The following is a 14,795-nucleotide window of genomic DNA, read 5'->3' as shown; positions in this document are numbered from 1 at the left end:
TCTTTGAACACATCCTTCAAACACACACACATGAGCACACACCTGTTTTCCATTGTGTGTGACAGAAGAAAGGATGGTACGGAGAGTCTTACAGCCCATAGCGATGTCCAAAAGGTGGGCAGCAAAGAAGAAGTTGTTATAATGACCCAAAACTGACATGGTCATGTACCAGGCCAAGTACAAGAAGGACTAAAACACAAACACACACACACAAGTCAACATAAATACAACAAATATTAGATTACAACAACAGCAAGACAAATGTGTGTTTTAGACAAGTGGGATGACAGGATATTGCCATCACCTTTGAAACATGTGCGGTTGTATCAGACAAAATCTAGATTTAATCATCAAATATTGAATGTTCTACACACAATGTTCGGCCATAGCTTATTATTAGGTCACATAAATACTACAAAGTGACATGTTTATATTTGTTTTGGCAGAGCGAGCGTCCAAAAGCAAATCCAGTAAGAGCCCAAGTTGATGGACGTAACCAAACTTACGTTGTCAGTGAACACCACTCCTAGCTTCCAGACCTGGTACTTCACGTCAAGGGAGTTAAATCTGGAACAAACAGCGTCACGGCAACAATACATGAAAAACACGAGGAACCGGGAAAAGGAGGTCAAAATGTCCAGGGCTAAAATCATACCCTTGAGCTACATTGTGTTCTTTGAAAGAGAGTGTCTGTTATGTGACGACTTCTCAGAATGTCCTGTTCTTCCTCAAGTACAAGATAATGCTTTAGGACCTTCTTTTGTCAGGCCACGTGTTAGGCAATGCACAGAGATACACACACCCTCACAGAAACCGTCATTAATAAAAATATGAACTACAAATATTCACTGGTCTGAAATGGTAATTGAGGTTGTTACTAAAAAGCACACACAAAAGCTGAATAAAAGGGCAAAGAAGCCCAATGGGGTTGTGTATCTTAGAAAAAGGGGCCATTTAGTGTTACAGAGGAATGTACAGCAGAAAGGCCGATGATGATTTAATTATTTGGATGTTTTTATATCAATACAAGCCATGTGCATACTTACTCATTGGGCAAACATTGCAAACACTATAGCAAGCTGTAGTGTTTGCACTGTTGTCTACTAAGTACACTCCTCATATCTTGTTTGGGACAAAAGTGCACATGCAATGCTGAGGAATGATTCCTGTTTTGATTTTGTTCTTCAGTATGAGAAAAAATCTCCATCATTTTGCCTGCAACCGTAAATGGTACGAAATGAATGCTAGACTAGACGGCTGCAGTTTGAGCTCTATCTTTCTCAGAAGGTAGAATTGCAAAGACCTGGACATTTTTAATATTTTCTTTCTACTCACAGGGCACTCCAGGCACTGTCTCTTCTGAGCCTCTTCTGTTCTTTTCTCTCAGTGCTGAAGTCTAAAGCAGCTTGGTCCAGACCTAACAGTTCACTGATCTTCTCACAGCCATACAAGTCTCCATATTTATCCATCACCTGTCATGGGCAAAAAGACAGGTTGGAACAATAGCCCTTTTAGTGTTTCTTGGATTGAATAAGGCATGGCAAGAGACACGAGAGGATAATTAGCCCCATTGTCTGTATTGTCGGAATCATAATGAGATGGCGGCTTAGTTCTGCCGACAAGATGATGGTTGCCGCTTCTGCAAAAGTGATGAGCGAACATAAAAGGTTTTTGATACCCATCTTTGAGATGCATGCTCATGTTAGCTGAGTAAAATAAGCTGAGTATAAAAAATTCAGCTTGCTGTGATGTTACAGTACAGTGCCATGCAAAAGTTTGTAACCCCCAACACATTTTTGCAATTTTGTCACAAAATTGATATATGTAAGTCTGTTCAAAGTGTTGATCTATATCTATGATATAGATCAACACAAATTAGAGCATAATTTGTGTAAGGGAAGGAACATGATGCATAATTTTTAGACATCTGGACAAATAGAAAGCTGATAAGCATGCCGTGCATTTGTATTCTGATAAATTTACTCTGATATCGCTTAATGCAATTGAGTCCAACCAACTGCCTCCAGAGGACCCAACTTAAGTAAATACAGCTGTTCTGTGAAGGCGTCCTGGGATTGTTAAAGAACTTCAGGGAACAAACAGCATCATGAAGACTTACTGCTGTAATTGCAACAAAAGCTGCTTCCACTGACACATAGGGCTGAATTCAAAGAGCTTCCACAATTTTTGGATTTTTATTTGCAAATAAATTATAAAAACTAAGTGACATATTTTAAGCACGTCACAATTATATGCTATTTGTTTCAAATAAATAAATATTTCCTTTTAATAGTCCCACAGAGGGGAAATGTGTCTCTGCATTTAACCAGCAGTGTGCTGATACACTGAGTCGGGAGCAAACTGTGGTCAAGGGTCTTGCTGAGGGACCCAAGGTGACAGAATGATTTGTGAACTGCCAACCCTTCAGGCCTCTCCAAGATGCAAACACCGGGCTCCCTAACCACTAGGTTAATTTATTACATAAAATCCCCATCAAATATATTGAAGATAACCGATATAACAATATAAATAACAAACATTTTTAACAGGTGTAAAGACCATTGCCAAACGTATTTTTTTTCTTTCTGTTTTCCAACATGTTTTTGTGAAGTACAGTATCTGTTCGAGAAAAAATGTCCTTAAATTCTACCTGATGACCAATACATGGATTTTTATTGAGCTGTTCTAGCTCTATGAAACCTGATATCCAGAGGCAAAGGTAAGGCGACCTAAGTTCGGCTTCAATGTATTACCTCACACAAAATTCATGCATACAAAAAGTAGGGAAAACCTAATTAAAACCAAACATTGTCATCTCATTTATATAAGGCTCTTACAGATGATGCAGAGGGATGTATTAAATGAATGAAGGAAATATTTTATACGTCCAGTGTTCACAATGGAGGGGGGGGGGGGGGGGGGGGGGGGGGGGTATTTAATGACAACTTAATTAAAGTTCAAAATAAAAGTACTTCTTCCACGGGACATCATTTGCCAATGTATTGCCTCAATTCCATGTAATGTGGCTGTTTGTAGAATGAAAAGTAGTTTAGTTAAAACAGATTATCCCTTACAGGATTACAGCCTCAGGCCTTGTTAATCAGCTCTGGTTTCCCTCCAGAATCAGCTGCCCTTTTGTGTAAATTTATTCTGCCAAGAAATTCAAAACATCCATTGGAGAAAAACATGCAAAATTGTATTGGTCCTGATTTAAAGAGAAACATTCTTAGCAGTATGCAGACCAGTTTTACTAAATATATTTATACATAACCACAATAAAACCTTGTTTTGGTGTGTTATTAGCGCTTACCCCTTTAAGGTCCCATTCTGAAACCTCTGTTTTTCAATAACGTGGATCGGTGTGAATTGAAACACACTTTCTATTAGCTCTGATCTGTTTAGAAGTGTTGTAAAACCTGTTTTATGTCTTGGTTTTATCTCTCTCATTCTTCTTATATTCGTGCAACACTTTGAACAGACTTACTGTTTTTTAATCATGCTTTATAAATGAATCAGATTTCCCCTGTTTGACTAAAGAGATATATATATATATATATATATATATATATATATATATATATATATATATATATATATATATCAGTAGATTGCAAAGGCTAACAACACTCCTGAGGGGTTTAAGTGTGAAAATAGACTTTAGCAGCTAATTTGCTTATTTTCAATTCAAAAAGTCAGACAGCAAATTTATTGCAAATACTGTGCAATACATTTGCAGAGCAGTGCTATTTTCATGGATGTCTAAAAAGACAGAAGTGTGCAAATACAAATTTGCAAGTGAGAGAGGCAGTGTCAATGATTCTCATTGGATCAAGAACCTGTGGATCCAGTACATTGTTTGTAAAGTGAAACGGTCTAAGAACTGGGCTGGTGGTTTACTTTGAGCAGGGGGACATAGCTTTTACAGCTTTGGTAAAGAAGCAGTTTTTAAGTCTATTAGTTTATTTTATTTAATGTTCCTGAATCATTTTCCTGATGGTAGAGGGACAAACAGTGCATTGCCCAGATGGGCAGGATCTGTGGCTATACATCTAGCTGTTTTCTGGACTCATGCAGCATAGACTGTGTCTAGATACTGTGTACAGCATCCCACAATCCCCTGTGCTGTCCTCACCTCCCGTGCTAAATCCTTCCTCTCCTGCACTGTGCAGCTCCCATACCACACTGTTATACTGAGACACAAAATGTTTTCTATTGAAGCTCTGTAAAAGGTTTTTAACAACTTAGTGCAAAGTCCTGTCCGTTTCAGTTTCCTGAGGAAGAAGAGCCGTTGTTGGGCCTTCTTCTACGGTGGCCCTGAGGTGCAAAGCGCTACAACTTTAAGGAAAGCACCCCAACTTTAAGGAAAGCGCTACAACATTTAGGAAAGCGCTACAACAATAAGGAAAGCACTCCAACATTAACAAAAATATTACAACATTAACAAAAGCACTTCAACATTAACGAAAGCACTCCAACAATAACGAAAGCGCTGCAACATTTAGGAAAGCGCTACAACATTAACAAACCGGAAGAGGTACGTCCCAGTGGGAGACCTAAGAAATCGCTGATTGGACTACAGCTCGTTTTTACTTTTGAACCGAAAGTATTTCTGGCTTTACTGTGTTTTTTAAAAACATGAATGTTCTCGGTGATCCAAACCGTAAGATGCAGTCTAAAACGCCACTTAGTCTGTTTATAAGTTTCGCTTTTATTCATTATGCTTTTTTTTTTTAACTACGTGCGCTGTGTTTCTGTACCTCAACGCTCTGGTCTGCTCCTCTCCCCTCCCTCCCCTCGGACCCAGGGGCTTTTATCAGCGGCAGCCTTATCACTACATTTAATGTCTTTCTACTCCTACCAAAATGTCCTAATTAAAATCAATAGGAGAGTCCGTAGCTGTGTTTCATGCTATTTTCTTTTTAACGACACAGAACCAGTGGCGCTTCGGTGGGCGTGCTGCCTTGGCTTGAATTCAGGTGCGCAAAATTACGTTACATATAATTTAGGTGTGCACTTTTAAGGGTCATTTCAACAAGCTTGTAACATCAGGAGCTTCAGTTCAGACCCAATATTCATTCTCTTCCCTCTAAAGGAGCCCTATACAGTCTTTATTTATGCTTTTCCCCCACTGTTATCCCTCGCGCGCAGCGCACCAGGGTGAAATAGAGCAGCTGCGGATCATGCGTAAAGACGCAGCGTGAACGACGCAGCCCTGTATGCTTTAAGGGTTACAGCTGACGGGAAAATGTAGGACCTTTTAGGCTTGATCAAACTCCGCCTCATTCACAAATGAGACCAACATGGATAGATTAATGATAAGCTGTAGTTTCATTATCAACTACGATAACATAAAATCTGTTTCGGGGGGGGGGGGGGGGGGGTCTTTACGCATGATCCGCAGCTGCTTTATTTTACCCTGGTGCGCTGCGCGCGAGGGATAACAGTGGGGGAAATGCATAAATAAAGACTGTATAGGGCTCCTTTAGAGGGAAGAGAATGAATATTGGGTCTGAACTGAAGCTCCGATGTTACAAGCTTGTTGAAATGACCCTTAAAAGTGCACACCTAAATTATATGTAACGTAATTTTGCGCACCTGAATTCAAGCCAAGGCAGCACGCCCACCGAAGCGCCACTGGTTCTGTGTCGTTAAAAAGAAAATAGCATGAAACACAGCTACGGACTCTCCTATTGATTTTAATTAGGACATTTTGGTAGGAGTGGAAAGACATTAAACGTAGTGATAAGGCTGCCGCTGATAAAAGCCCCTGGGTCCGAGGGGAGGGAGGGGAGAGGAGCAGACCAGAGCGTTGAGGTACAGAAACACAGCGCACGTAGTTAAAAAAAAGCTTAATTAATAAAAGCGAAACTTATAAACAGACTAAGTGGCGTTTTAGACTGCTTCTTATGGTTTGGATCACCGAGAACATTCATGGTTTTAAAAAACACAGTAAAGCCAGAAATACTTTCGGTTCAAAAGTAAAAACGAGCTGTAGTCCAATCAGCGATTTCTTAGGTCTCCCACTGGGACGTACCTCTTCCGGTTTGTTAATGTTGTAGCGCTTTCCTAAATGTTGCAGCGCTTTCCTAAATGTTGTAGCGCTTTTGTTATTGTTGGAGTGCTTTCGTTAATGTTGAAGTGCTTTTGTTAATGTTGTAATATTTTTGTTAATGTTGGAGTGCTTTCCTTATTGTTGTAGCGCTTTCATTAATGTTGGAGTGCTTTCCTTAAAGTTGTAGCGCTTTGCACCTCAGGGCCACCGTATTCTTCACCAGGTGGGAGGTGTTCACAACGCAGTGGCGGTTAGAGGATATGTGAATGTCCAGGAACTCTATGCTGTCAACATGCTCCACCACCTCACCCTCTAGGCAGACAGGAGCATATTCAGTCTTCATGGACCTCCTGTAGTCCAGTATGACCTCCTTGGTCCTGCCAGTATTCAGGATGGGGTTGTTCCTGTAGTACCACTGTGTCAGATTGTGAATTTCCTCTCTGTAGTGGGTTTTATCGCTGTTGGATATGAGACCCACCATAGGGGTGTCATCCGCAAACTTCAGAACCATGTATGCGGGGTGGAGAGATAAAGTGGGTGAAGAGAGCAGGGCTGAGAACACAAGCCTGGAGCGTTCCAGAGTTGAGGATCAGTGGGGCAGATGTGCATTTCCCAAGCACAGATGATGTGTAATCCTCCAGTTTAGTTCGCTCTATAAACATCACCCAGTCTGTGTTCAAAGCTGTCCTGTAAAGCTAAGCAGGCTGCTTCAGTCCAAACCTAAATGGTTTTGATGACAGGTATGGCTCTGCAGATCAGGGGCTGGTGAGCAGGGATCAGGCCCACATAGATGACGTCTGACGATCCAAACTGAGGAGCTGCTACAGCCTTATATGCTCCTGTATGAGGCTGTAGCAGTATATTAGACCTGATCTAATATGCTAATATACCACTTTCCCTATCTGGAAACTTTATAAATTTGTGAAATTTTATATATATATATATATATATATATATATATATATATATATATATATATATATATATATATATATATATATATATATAAAGACAAAGAGCAAAAATACTTTGCAGAAAGTTCATCTATTGCACAAGTATTAATCGAAAATGAAAGGCTCAAAGTGTTTAATTTTCTCTGAAGATGATAAAATTATATGCACTTGACAGTGGAATAATTACAGCTGCCATTAAAACTTTCATCACAGATCAGTTCATTCTGTAATGCACCATCGCTGCATGAAATCTGCATATAATTACACACGTGCGAGCACTTTTAGATTTAAATTTGTATTTAATTGTCTGTATTAAAGGAATCCGTTTTGAAGGTCTTACCTTTCTTTTCACAAACTTATCCCAGTAATTACTTGGAAATGATCTGAAAAAATACAGAAATAAAAATTCAATATCAACATGTTGTATGATTACAAATAATTTGAATTATATGTCTTTCCATCTACGAAGCCATTTTTATTAGATATTATGAGATAAAATATCAATCTGCCTTTAATAAATAAAGACATGATTATACAGTGTATTGATGACCAGGCGGTCCCATTGCCCTTTTATGTCTTCCTCCGCAGGCTGCTGTGTCACAAACAGTCCATCAAACTCCAGTCTTCGGGCGATCTCCTTCTCTCGTTTGAAGATCACTAGTGGTACCTTTAAATCAAATACATTGGTCGGAAAAAGTTGTTTTAAACTGATTTCTCTGCAAATAATGAACAATCCAAAAACATAGAAATACTTAAAGAAGGCAAGTAGACAATTTCTTTGGCTTTCTTTATATATACAAAATTAAGCAAAAACAAAAGTAGTAAAAATAAGCAAATTATTACTCATAGATGATGGACTGACTCAATGGGAAGGTTTGCATTTTCACGTCAATTTGCCAAAACCCTGGCTAACTTATAGAGTAAGGACTTTATCCAAAGTGGAGTGCATGAGCGGTCGCCACGATAAGTGCTGTCAGAATAGTTCAGTCAGTAAGGAAGGAGGAAGGAAAAGTAGCCTGTATGCTCCTTCTGCGGCTAGTTTTGCCTAGGAACCCTGCAACGTCCCTTTCCAGCACTAAGGACCCTTAAGGTATCCCACAATGTGACATGTTGTGTCAGCACAGCCCCCTCACGGAAATCAACCAAAATATCTGGAGACAGGAGAGTGCACACTTTGTGGTTTATTTTCGGAAGGCTGTAGGCCCAGATTTAACTCACATCATTCATTAGTCTTTCCTTCACATAATGACATTGGAGTTAAAACTGTCCAAATTCTTAACAGCAGTCCGAAGCTCCTTTCCTATCCATGATAGGGTTCTTACTATTGACCCATGAAAGTTCAAAGAACAGGAGCTAATAATATTGTGGGAGTGGTGGCCTAGTGGTTACAGTAGCGCGCTTGCGATATGAGAAGGTTGCAAGTACGCGGTTCAGTCCCCACAGCCTGCACTCTGGGTCCCTGAGCAAGACCCTTAGAAGCTATTATTAAGGGTATTCGGATGGTGCCTCTGTCTTTTTACATTTTGAGAGAATCGATATAAGTATTTTACTATAGACCACCATGGAGAGTGAGTCATTCCACTTTGTCTCATAATTCCCAATTGTCTCATAATAACTTGTTAACATGCTACCAGTGTGATTTTTTTAATCATATCTACAATATGTTTACAAAAGTATTGGGTCAGCCATCTAAATCGTTGAATTTGAGATGTTTGAATCCCTTCCTTGTCTACTGGTGTGTAAAATTCAGCACCTAAGCATACAGTTTGGTTTTAGAAAAGCTTGTTACAAAAGTATCTATACAACGTTGAGTTGATTGAGATCGAGAGTGACAACAGAGGGTTGGTACACATACACCAATAATGCAGAGAGGTGAACAACTTTCTCCTGAGTCAATAGCCATAGACCTTTAGACACCATGTGGCTTTAAGATAAACCTAAGAGTTCATAAAGAGCTTCATGGCTTTAAGCCTTACATTACCAAGCACAATCCAAAGCATCAGATACAGTGCTGTAAAGTAAGCTGCCACTAGACACTGGAGCAGTAGAGGTGTGGCGAATCATGCCTCCTTGTCTAGCAACTCTGATATAAGTCTGGTTTTGTCATTAACTAGGGGAATCCCACTTCCCTGACTTGATTGTGTCTAGCATAAAGTTTGATGGAGAACGGATCATGGAGCGGGGGTTGTTTTTCAAGACTTGGGCTTGGCCCATTTGTTCCAATGAAAGTACCTTTTAATGCTTTAGATTTTTTTGACCAGTTTATATTCTTGATTTATTACTAGCTAAGCAAGGTTCAGTGGGTTTTAATCAGCAAATTTGGTAGAAAGGTACTTGGTTGGTCCGCACAGAGTTCTGACTTCAGCCTGATACAGCACCTTTGGGATGAATTAGTAAGAAGAATGTGACCTCATAAATGCAACTCTGTATTCAAGTCTTTGCATTAAAAAAAGGTTGTAATTACAGTTCATGTATGTCCAAAGGCAAGTGACCGAATATGTTTGGCAATATAATGCAGGGCATTTATTGCCATTGTAAAATATTTACAGATTGGTGGTCAACTTTGTCATTGGTTCTCAATTGAAATAAAAAATCAGAAGTAGATAAATATACTTACTTCTGACTATTTAATTTGTGCACTAATGAGAAAGTTGTGACGCTTTGTTCGTTCGTTTTAACATATGAGATCTACAATTTTCCATCTGTGGCAGGAAGCTTCAATCTTAAGTTAGTCTACATTTTCAAAATTCACCAATTTTCTACTTGTGCCTGCTGAAAAGAAATTGCCTTTAAAAAGTGAAAGCAACTCAATACACAGGAGCAGAAGAACATTATTGAACAGGCATACCTTGAGGCGGTAGTAACCAATAATGGAGCAGAATGAGATGATTGTGTGGGCAATGGAAAGGAAATGGAGGCACAGTTCCATGTAACCACTGCTTTCTTCAAGCACAAAGTAAACTCTGCCACCGCTGGTATTTTTTGTGGAAGACGCCAGTTCTTCTCTGTACACAGATGTTGTCACTTGTTCTTCTTTGGGTGCAGGCAAAACTGCTACCTGGAAAGAGTGAAAGAAAATGTTTTTATTTGGTTTCATCGCACTCCTGTATGGCCTTGTGCTATAACATGATTTCATTGAGGCAATCTTTTCTGCATTGCTACACAGCTGTCCTATCTGTACAAGATTATCTCTGACATACAATGGCTGGGAAAGAAGTAGCATCCTATAAGGTTTTGCTCACCTTGTAGAAAAGAAGGATGAAGTTGATTGCAAAAGCAACAAACAGCGCCAGCAAACGGATGTTATAAAAATTTCTTGCAAAGTAGTTCTGGGGGGGAAAAGGGAAAGACAAACAGGTATTCTGCCTCAAAATGTGTTTGCTTTTGCTTAGAAGCTGAACTGGATGTTGCATATTTATAGTTATCTTTACAAGCATGCGTTGCTGTACTTGCACATTACCAGTAGACTCTTCTTGTGTGAGCTCATCATCTCCCAGAGAGCAGAATGCTGGCTCTGTGGTTCCTTTGACCTATTAGAGCATCTTTTGGCTCCGTGTTGTGTCTCTTCTTTCACATTCCTACTTTCCTTTTCAATTTGCTTCTTTCTGAAAACATTCCAAACACAAACAGGTCCAATATTTTCTTATGTATTTGTCTCTTTTCCATAAAAGGATTAGGAAAGGAAAATTAAAAAGGTATTTTTACCTAATACATTTTTTTTGTAGTTTACTATCAGTCTTAGCCTTAATTCTACACATAGTGTTATGCTGTTTTCAAGCTCACCAAACACTATTTTTATCCTTTTTATTTATTGAATAATTACAGAGAGTTACAATCTTAAAATAGTATATAGATCATTCAGGCTTACAAATGAATGCATACCCGTGGAACTTTTTCCGGTTACGACTGTAGACTTTATCTTGTGTAATTAGGATTTTATGTAACAGACCAACACAAAGTAATAGCAGTGCATCAATAAAAATCTGCTGTAAGTATTTTGAGGTATCTCTCTATCGGATGACGCTTCTAGAGACTGAGATTTTTGCCCATTCATCTTTACAAAATAGCTTCAGCACTTTCAGACTGGATGGAGGGCATCTGTGAACACTTGGAAGGTATTGCTGCAGATTCTTTATTTCACGTCTGGACATTGATTGGGGAATCCTAGCACATGAATATGCATCAAACTAAATCATTTCAGATTCAATCTTGGGATGCTGTGTCAGAGTATAAACCTGCTTTAAACCCGCTTAAAATTGTCTATGTTGGCTGCTGTGTTCCTTGGTCTTCATTATGTTCTTTTCTTCACAAATATTCTCTAAAACCATCTGAGGCCCTAACATAAAAATTACACAAATACTGAGATACAATCAAAATTAATAACTTAAAGATGTGGAGTCTGTTTACCAAATAGGAACTTTCATAGACAATTGGTGGCATTGGATTTTATTTAGCGGTATCAGAGTAAAAGATGTCTTTAAAGTAAAATCCTAATGGAAAATATTATTTCTAAGAAACTGAGGGAAAAAGTGTACAATATGAATGCTTTTGAAAGGCCATGTATCTTTTGAAGTGGAGGGGGGGTACTCACATTTTTTTCTCCATCTCCTCCATTTTCTCATCTTCCTTTTTCTCTTTTCCCAGTTGGTCCATAAACTGCTATCAGGGATATTCATATTTAAGTAAAAACATTCATCCTAATTACCAAAATCTCAAAGCAGTAACAGTAATTAGGCTAAAAGTACTTTCCAAAGAAACCATGTGAGAGCCCTATTAGAATAAATGAATAACAAATAACTCCTACCAAAGTTTGGTGTTGCTCGGAAGCATCCGTGTCGACCATTGTTCTGGAGGTTGCATTGAACAGATCAGTCAGACTGTCAGAGAGATCTTCCGTTACAAGTCTGTATTGACCTCCCTCCTTCTTCAGTTTGAGACCAAATATGTCTGATAATATGTCCACCTCTCTGGGGAAGGTCACCGAAGCAATCTCCCCAATCTCCCTTAACTCTTTCTGGGACGAAAAGCTGGCAGAGTACCTTCTGAGTTGGTCCACACTGCTCGACACCTCCGAGACCTCATCGAGGGTCGGTTCGACGATACCGCCAAGTAAGTCTGACACTTTCATTCTTTTTGCTTCCTCTATGAGACCACTGTTGACAAACATGATGTACAGCAAATACATGATATGACAGATGACAACAGAAACGCAGCGGACCTGAACTACGCAAATTAATCTGAGGAATCGAACTGCTGTTGTGAGGAAATCCTTCAGGGTCATCTTCATCAGTGTTCTCAGGTTTTTCACAGACAGGACACATGTGATTATCAGCCACCAGTAGATAAAAGTCAAACCCTTGTAATTTGGGCTTTTATCTTCTTCAAGCTCACACTTTTCCTCCACTTCTTTCCCAGTGCACTTCTCTCCAGGGTTGGATCCGGAAATCTGAGCTGCAAGCTGCATCTCGAAAATGGTGTCCTCACAGAAGTTGACGAACATCTCCATTTTCTCTTTCTCTCCCCCTTTATTGACAACATCAAAAATGAACTGCCTCTTGGACTCTTTGACCTGTGGCTTCTCCCACTGCGTGCGACTGTACTCACTGATCTCAAAGTAGACTCGTTCAAAGCGCTTCCCACTGCCTAGAATTTCAATGCGCCCAAGACTGGGTTGAAAGTAAGCCAGGACACATTCGGCAAGCTCCATAAACGTCTTCAGCCTGGAATCTCTGGGCATGTGTTCTGACAAATTGGTGAGGAGAACGGTGATACTGAAGCCGATGTCTTTTGCCGGCTCATGGAAGCGATCCACAAATGCCTCGTATTCCAAGATTTCGTTATCATTTGTTTCCATGCACGGGAGCAGGAAGTGAATCTCAGCTTGTGAGAAGCGTTTGCAGTTTTCCATGGCTTTCTGGAAGTCCTTCCTGCATATGCTGCCCTTGCAGTCAGGGTCAAACTCTCTGAAGCCCTCCGACGAGGTCAGGTCTTTTAGTTTGAGGAACATGTCGAAAAACTTGAGGATCATTTCCACGTTGCCTGATGACTCCACCAGCATGTCCACCATCTGCTTTCCAATTGTTCCACTGATAACATTGCCTGCAACAGATAAACATACAAATGAGTGAGAAATACAATGCAAAAGATTAATTTGATTTATCCCCCCCCCCCCAACTTCCTCTTCTCCAGCCTTTCTGATTGTTATACCTGAAACATGTTTTAAATACTTATTATTATTCACTGGCAAAGCAGCTGATACACTTCGTTGAAAATGTGTTTGCTGTGTGGTTCAATGGCATTATGATTTAACATATAACCGATATTTTATATTTTTAATTCAATTGATTTTCAGTTGTGATTGTAGTCTGCAGTCCAACAGGCTTTTAAGGAATGTTTTTATGAATACACAATATCATTGGGTTTAACAATTAACAACAATAACACAAACCAGGCCTGCACCAAACTTTGCTTCAACTGAGCCTGGCAAAAGTATTGGACTGTTATGTGACATTGGTATTCAACCACAAAGTCAAATTTGTTTTATTGGGATTTTATGTGCTAGACCAGTGGTCTGCAACTCGTAGCTCTGGAGCTGCAAGTGGTTCATGAGACCTTGCACAATGGCCTTTCATCACTTTGGCGAAAAATAAAAAGATCCAATACAGTTTTTTCAGTTATGAAAAAAATTGGAGTGTTTAGCAGTTCATCAGTTTTTTTTTGTTGTTCTTTTTATTTGTGGAATAACGGCATTGAATTTCTACAATAGAATTACACAAAGAGTGCCAATGTTACATTTTCAGATCTATTATTCTTGTCATTAAAAGTACATAGAATTTATGAAAGATTATCATATCTCGCTGGCATATTAGTTAATATTTTGGCGTTTTACGCATTGTTCTTCCTCATTTTGTTAGGAAATAAAGCATTTTGTGTTTATTTTTAATAAGAGAGGAAGTGCAATACTGTGCATGGGGATGCAACAGAGGATGAAACAAGTAAGCGTCTAACGGCTATTAGAATCTCCCAGCAAAACAATGGAGAATGGTTCAAGATCCCGGAAAAAAAAAAAAAAATACATGTTTCCAAGAGGGAAAAGACTGGAATGCCGCTGGGAATACAGCATGAACGTTGGTGTTCACTGAAGTGGACGCTAAACCTGCTGCTTGCTCAGATGTGACCGCAGAGGTGACTGACGTGAATGTTGTGATATATATGGCTCTTAAAGTTGCTGTAGATCTGTGTATTCAATTAATAATTAAATGGTTGGTCCTCGATCACGCTGATCTGCCGCTTTACTGCCGCCTTACTGCGAGGCATTGCAGAGGGTCAGGCTCAGTCTGGCATTATTTAATACCGTTTTATTAGTTAAGTAAACTGGCATTATGATAGTTCTGCAATACTGCCGGTAGATGGTGCCACGTCTTTTGATATCAGGTGATCGTGCCCGGTGCTGGGGCTATTTGTGTCCACAAAAAGGACCATCAAAACATTAACAGGATGGAAGCTTGCACAGAATGGCTCTTTAGACTGTAAAGGCTGCACTAGGTCAACATAAAGTAGTGCTTAACTGGGAAGTGGAAGGAACGATTAGACATAGGTGGTTTTTAACAAACTGTTAAAACTGTAACATTGACATGTATTCAGATGCCTTTACTCTGATACCCCTAAATAAAAGCATAGTGCAAGCAATTCCTCTTAGAAGTGTAATATATTGCCATCATAAATACAGTTGTCCTTTGAGAGCAAATGGCTGATAGAGGACATTATTGAACAAACAGTAATTAACAACA

At 39.4% G+C, this 14,795-nt stretch overlaps 1 protein-coding gene across 1 annotated transcript in view; it reads right to left on the bottom strand.

The window, feature by feature from the left end:
* ryr2b (ryanodine receptor 2b (cardiac)) overlaps positions 1–14,795 on the bottom strand; it is a 102,842-nt gene that overhangs the window by 10,799 nt on the left and 77,248 nt on the right. The window contains exons 89-98 of the mRNA XM_036126063.1: positions 11,810–13,104; positions 11,597–11,664; positions 10,466–10,610; positions 10,248–10,334; positions 9,854–10,063; positions 7,542–7,672; positions 7,346–7,388; positions 1,336–1,472; positions 507–567; positions 43–189 (exon numbers count right to left, since the gene is read on the bottom strand). Of these exons, the coding sequence (XP_035981956.1) occupies positions 43–189; positions 507–567; positions 1,336–1,472; positions 7,346–7,388; positions 7,542–7,672; positions 9,854–10,063; positions 10,248–10,334; positions 10,466–10,610; positions 11,597–11,664; positions 11,810–13,104 (2,324 nt within the window). The remainder of the gene's footprint in view (positions 1–42; positions 190–506; positions 568–1,335; positions 1,473–7,345; positions 7,389–7,541; positions 7,673–9,853; positions 10,064–10,247; positions 10,335–10,465; positions 10,611–11,596; positions 11,665–11,809; positions 13,105–14,795) is intronic.

This window comes from Fundulus heteroclitus, chromosome 22, assembly GCF_011125445.2.
Source record: "Fundulus heteroclitus isolate FHET01 chromosome 22, MU-UCD_Fhet_4.1, whole genome shotgun sequence".
Taxonomy (NCBI): domain Eukaryota; kingdom Metazoa; phylum Chordata; class Actinopteri; order Cyprinodontiformes; family Fundulidae; genus Fundulus; species Fundulus heteroclitus.
The sequence above is the reverse complement of the archived record's forward strand: the minus strand, read 5'-3'. Positions and strand labels throughout refer to the sequence as shown.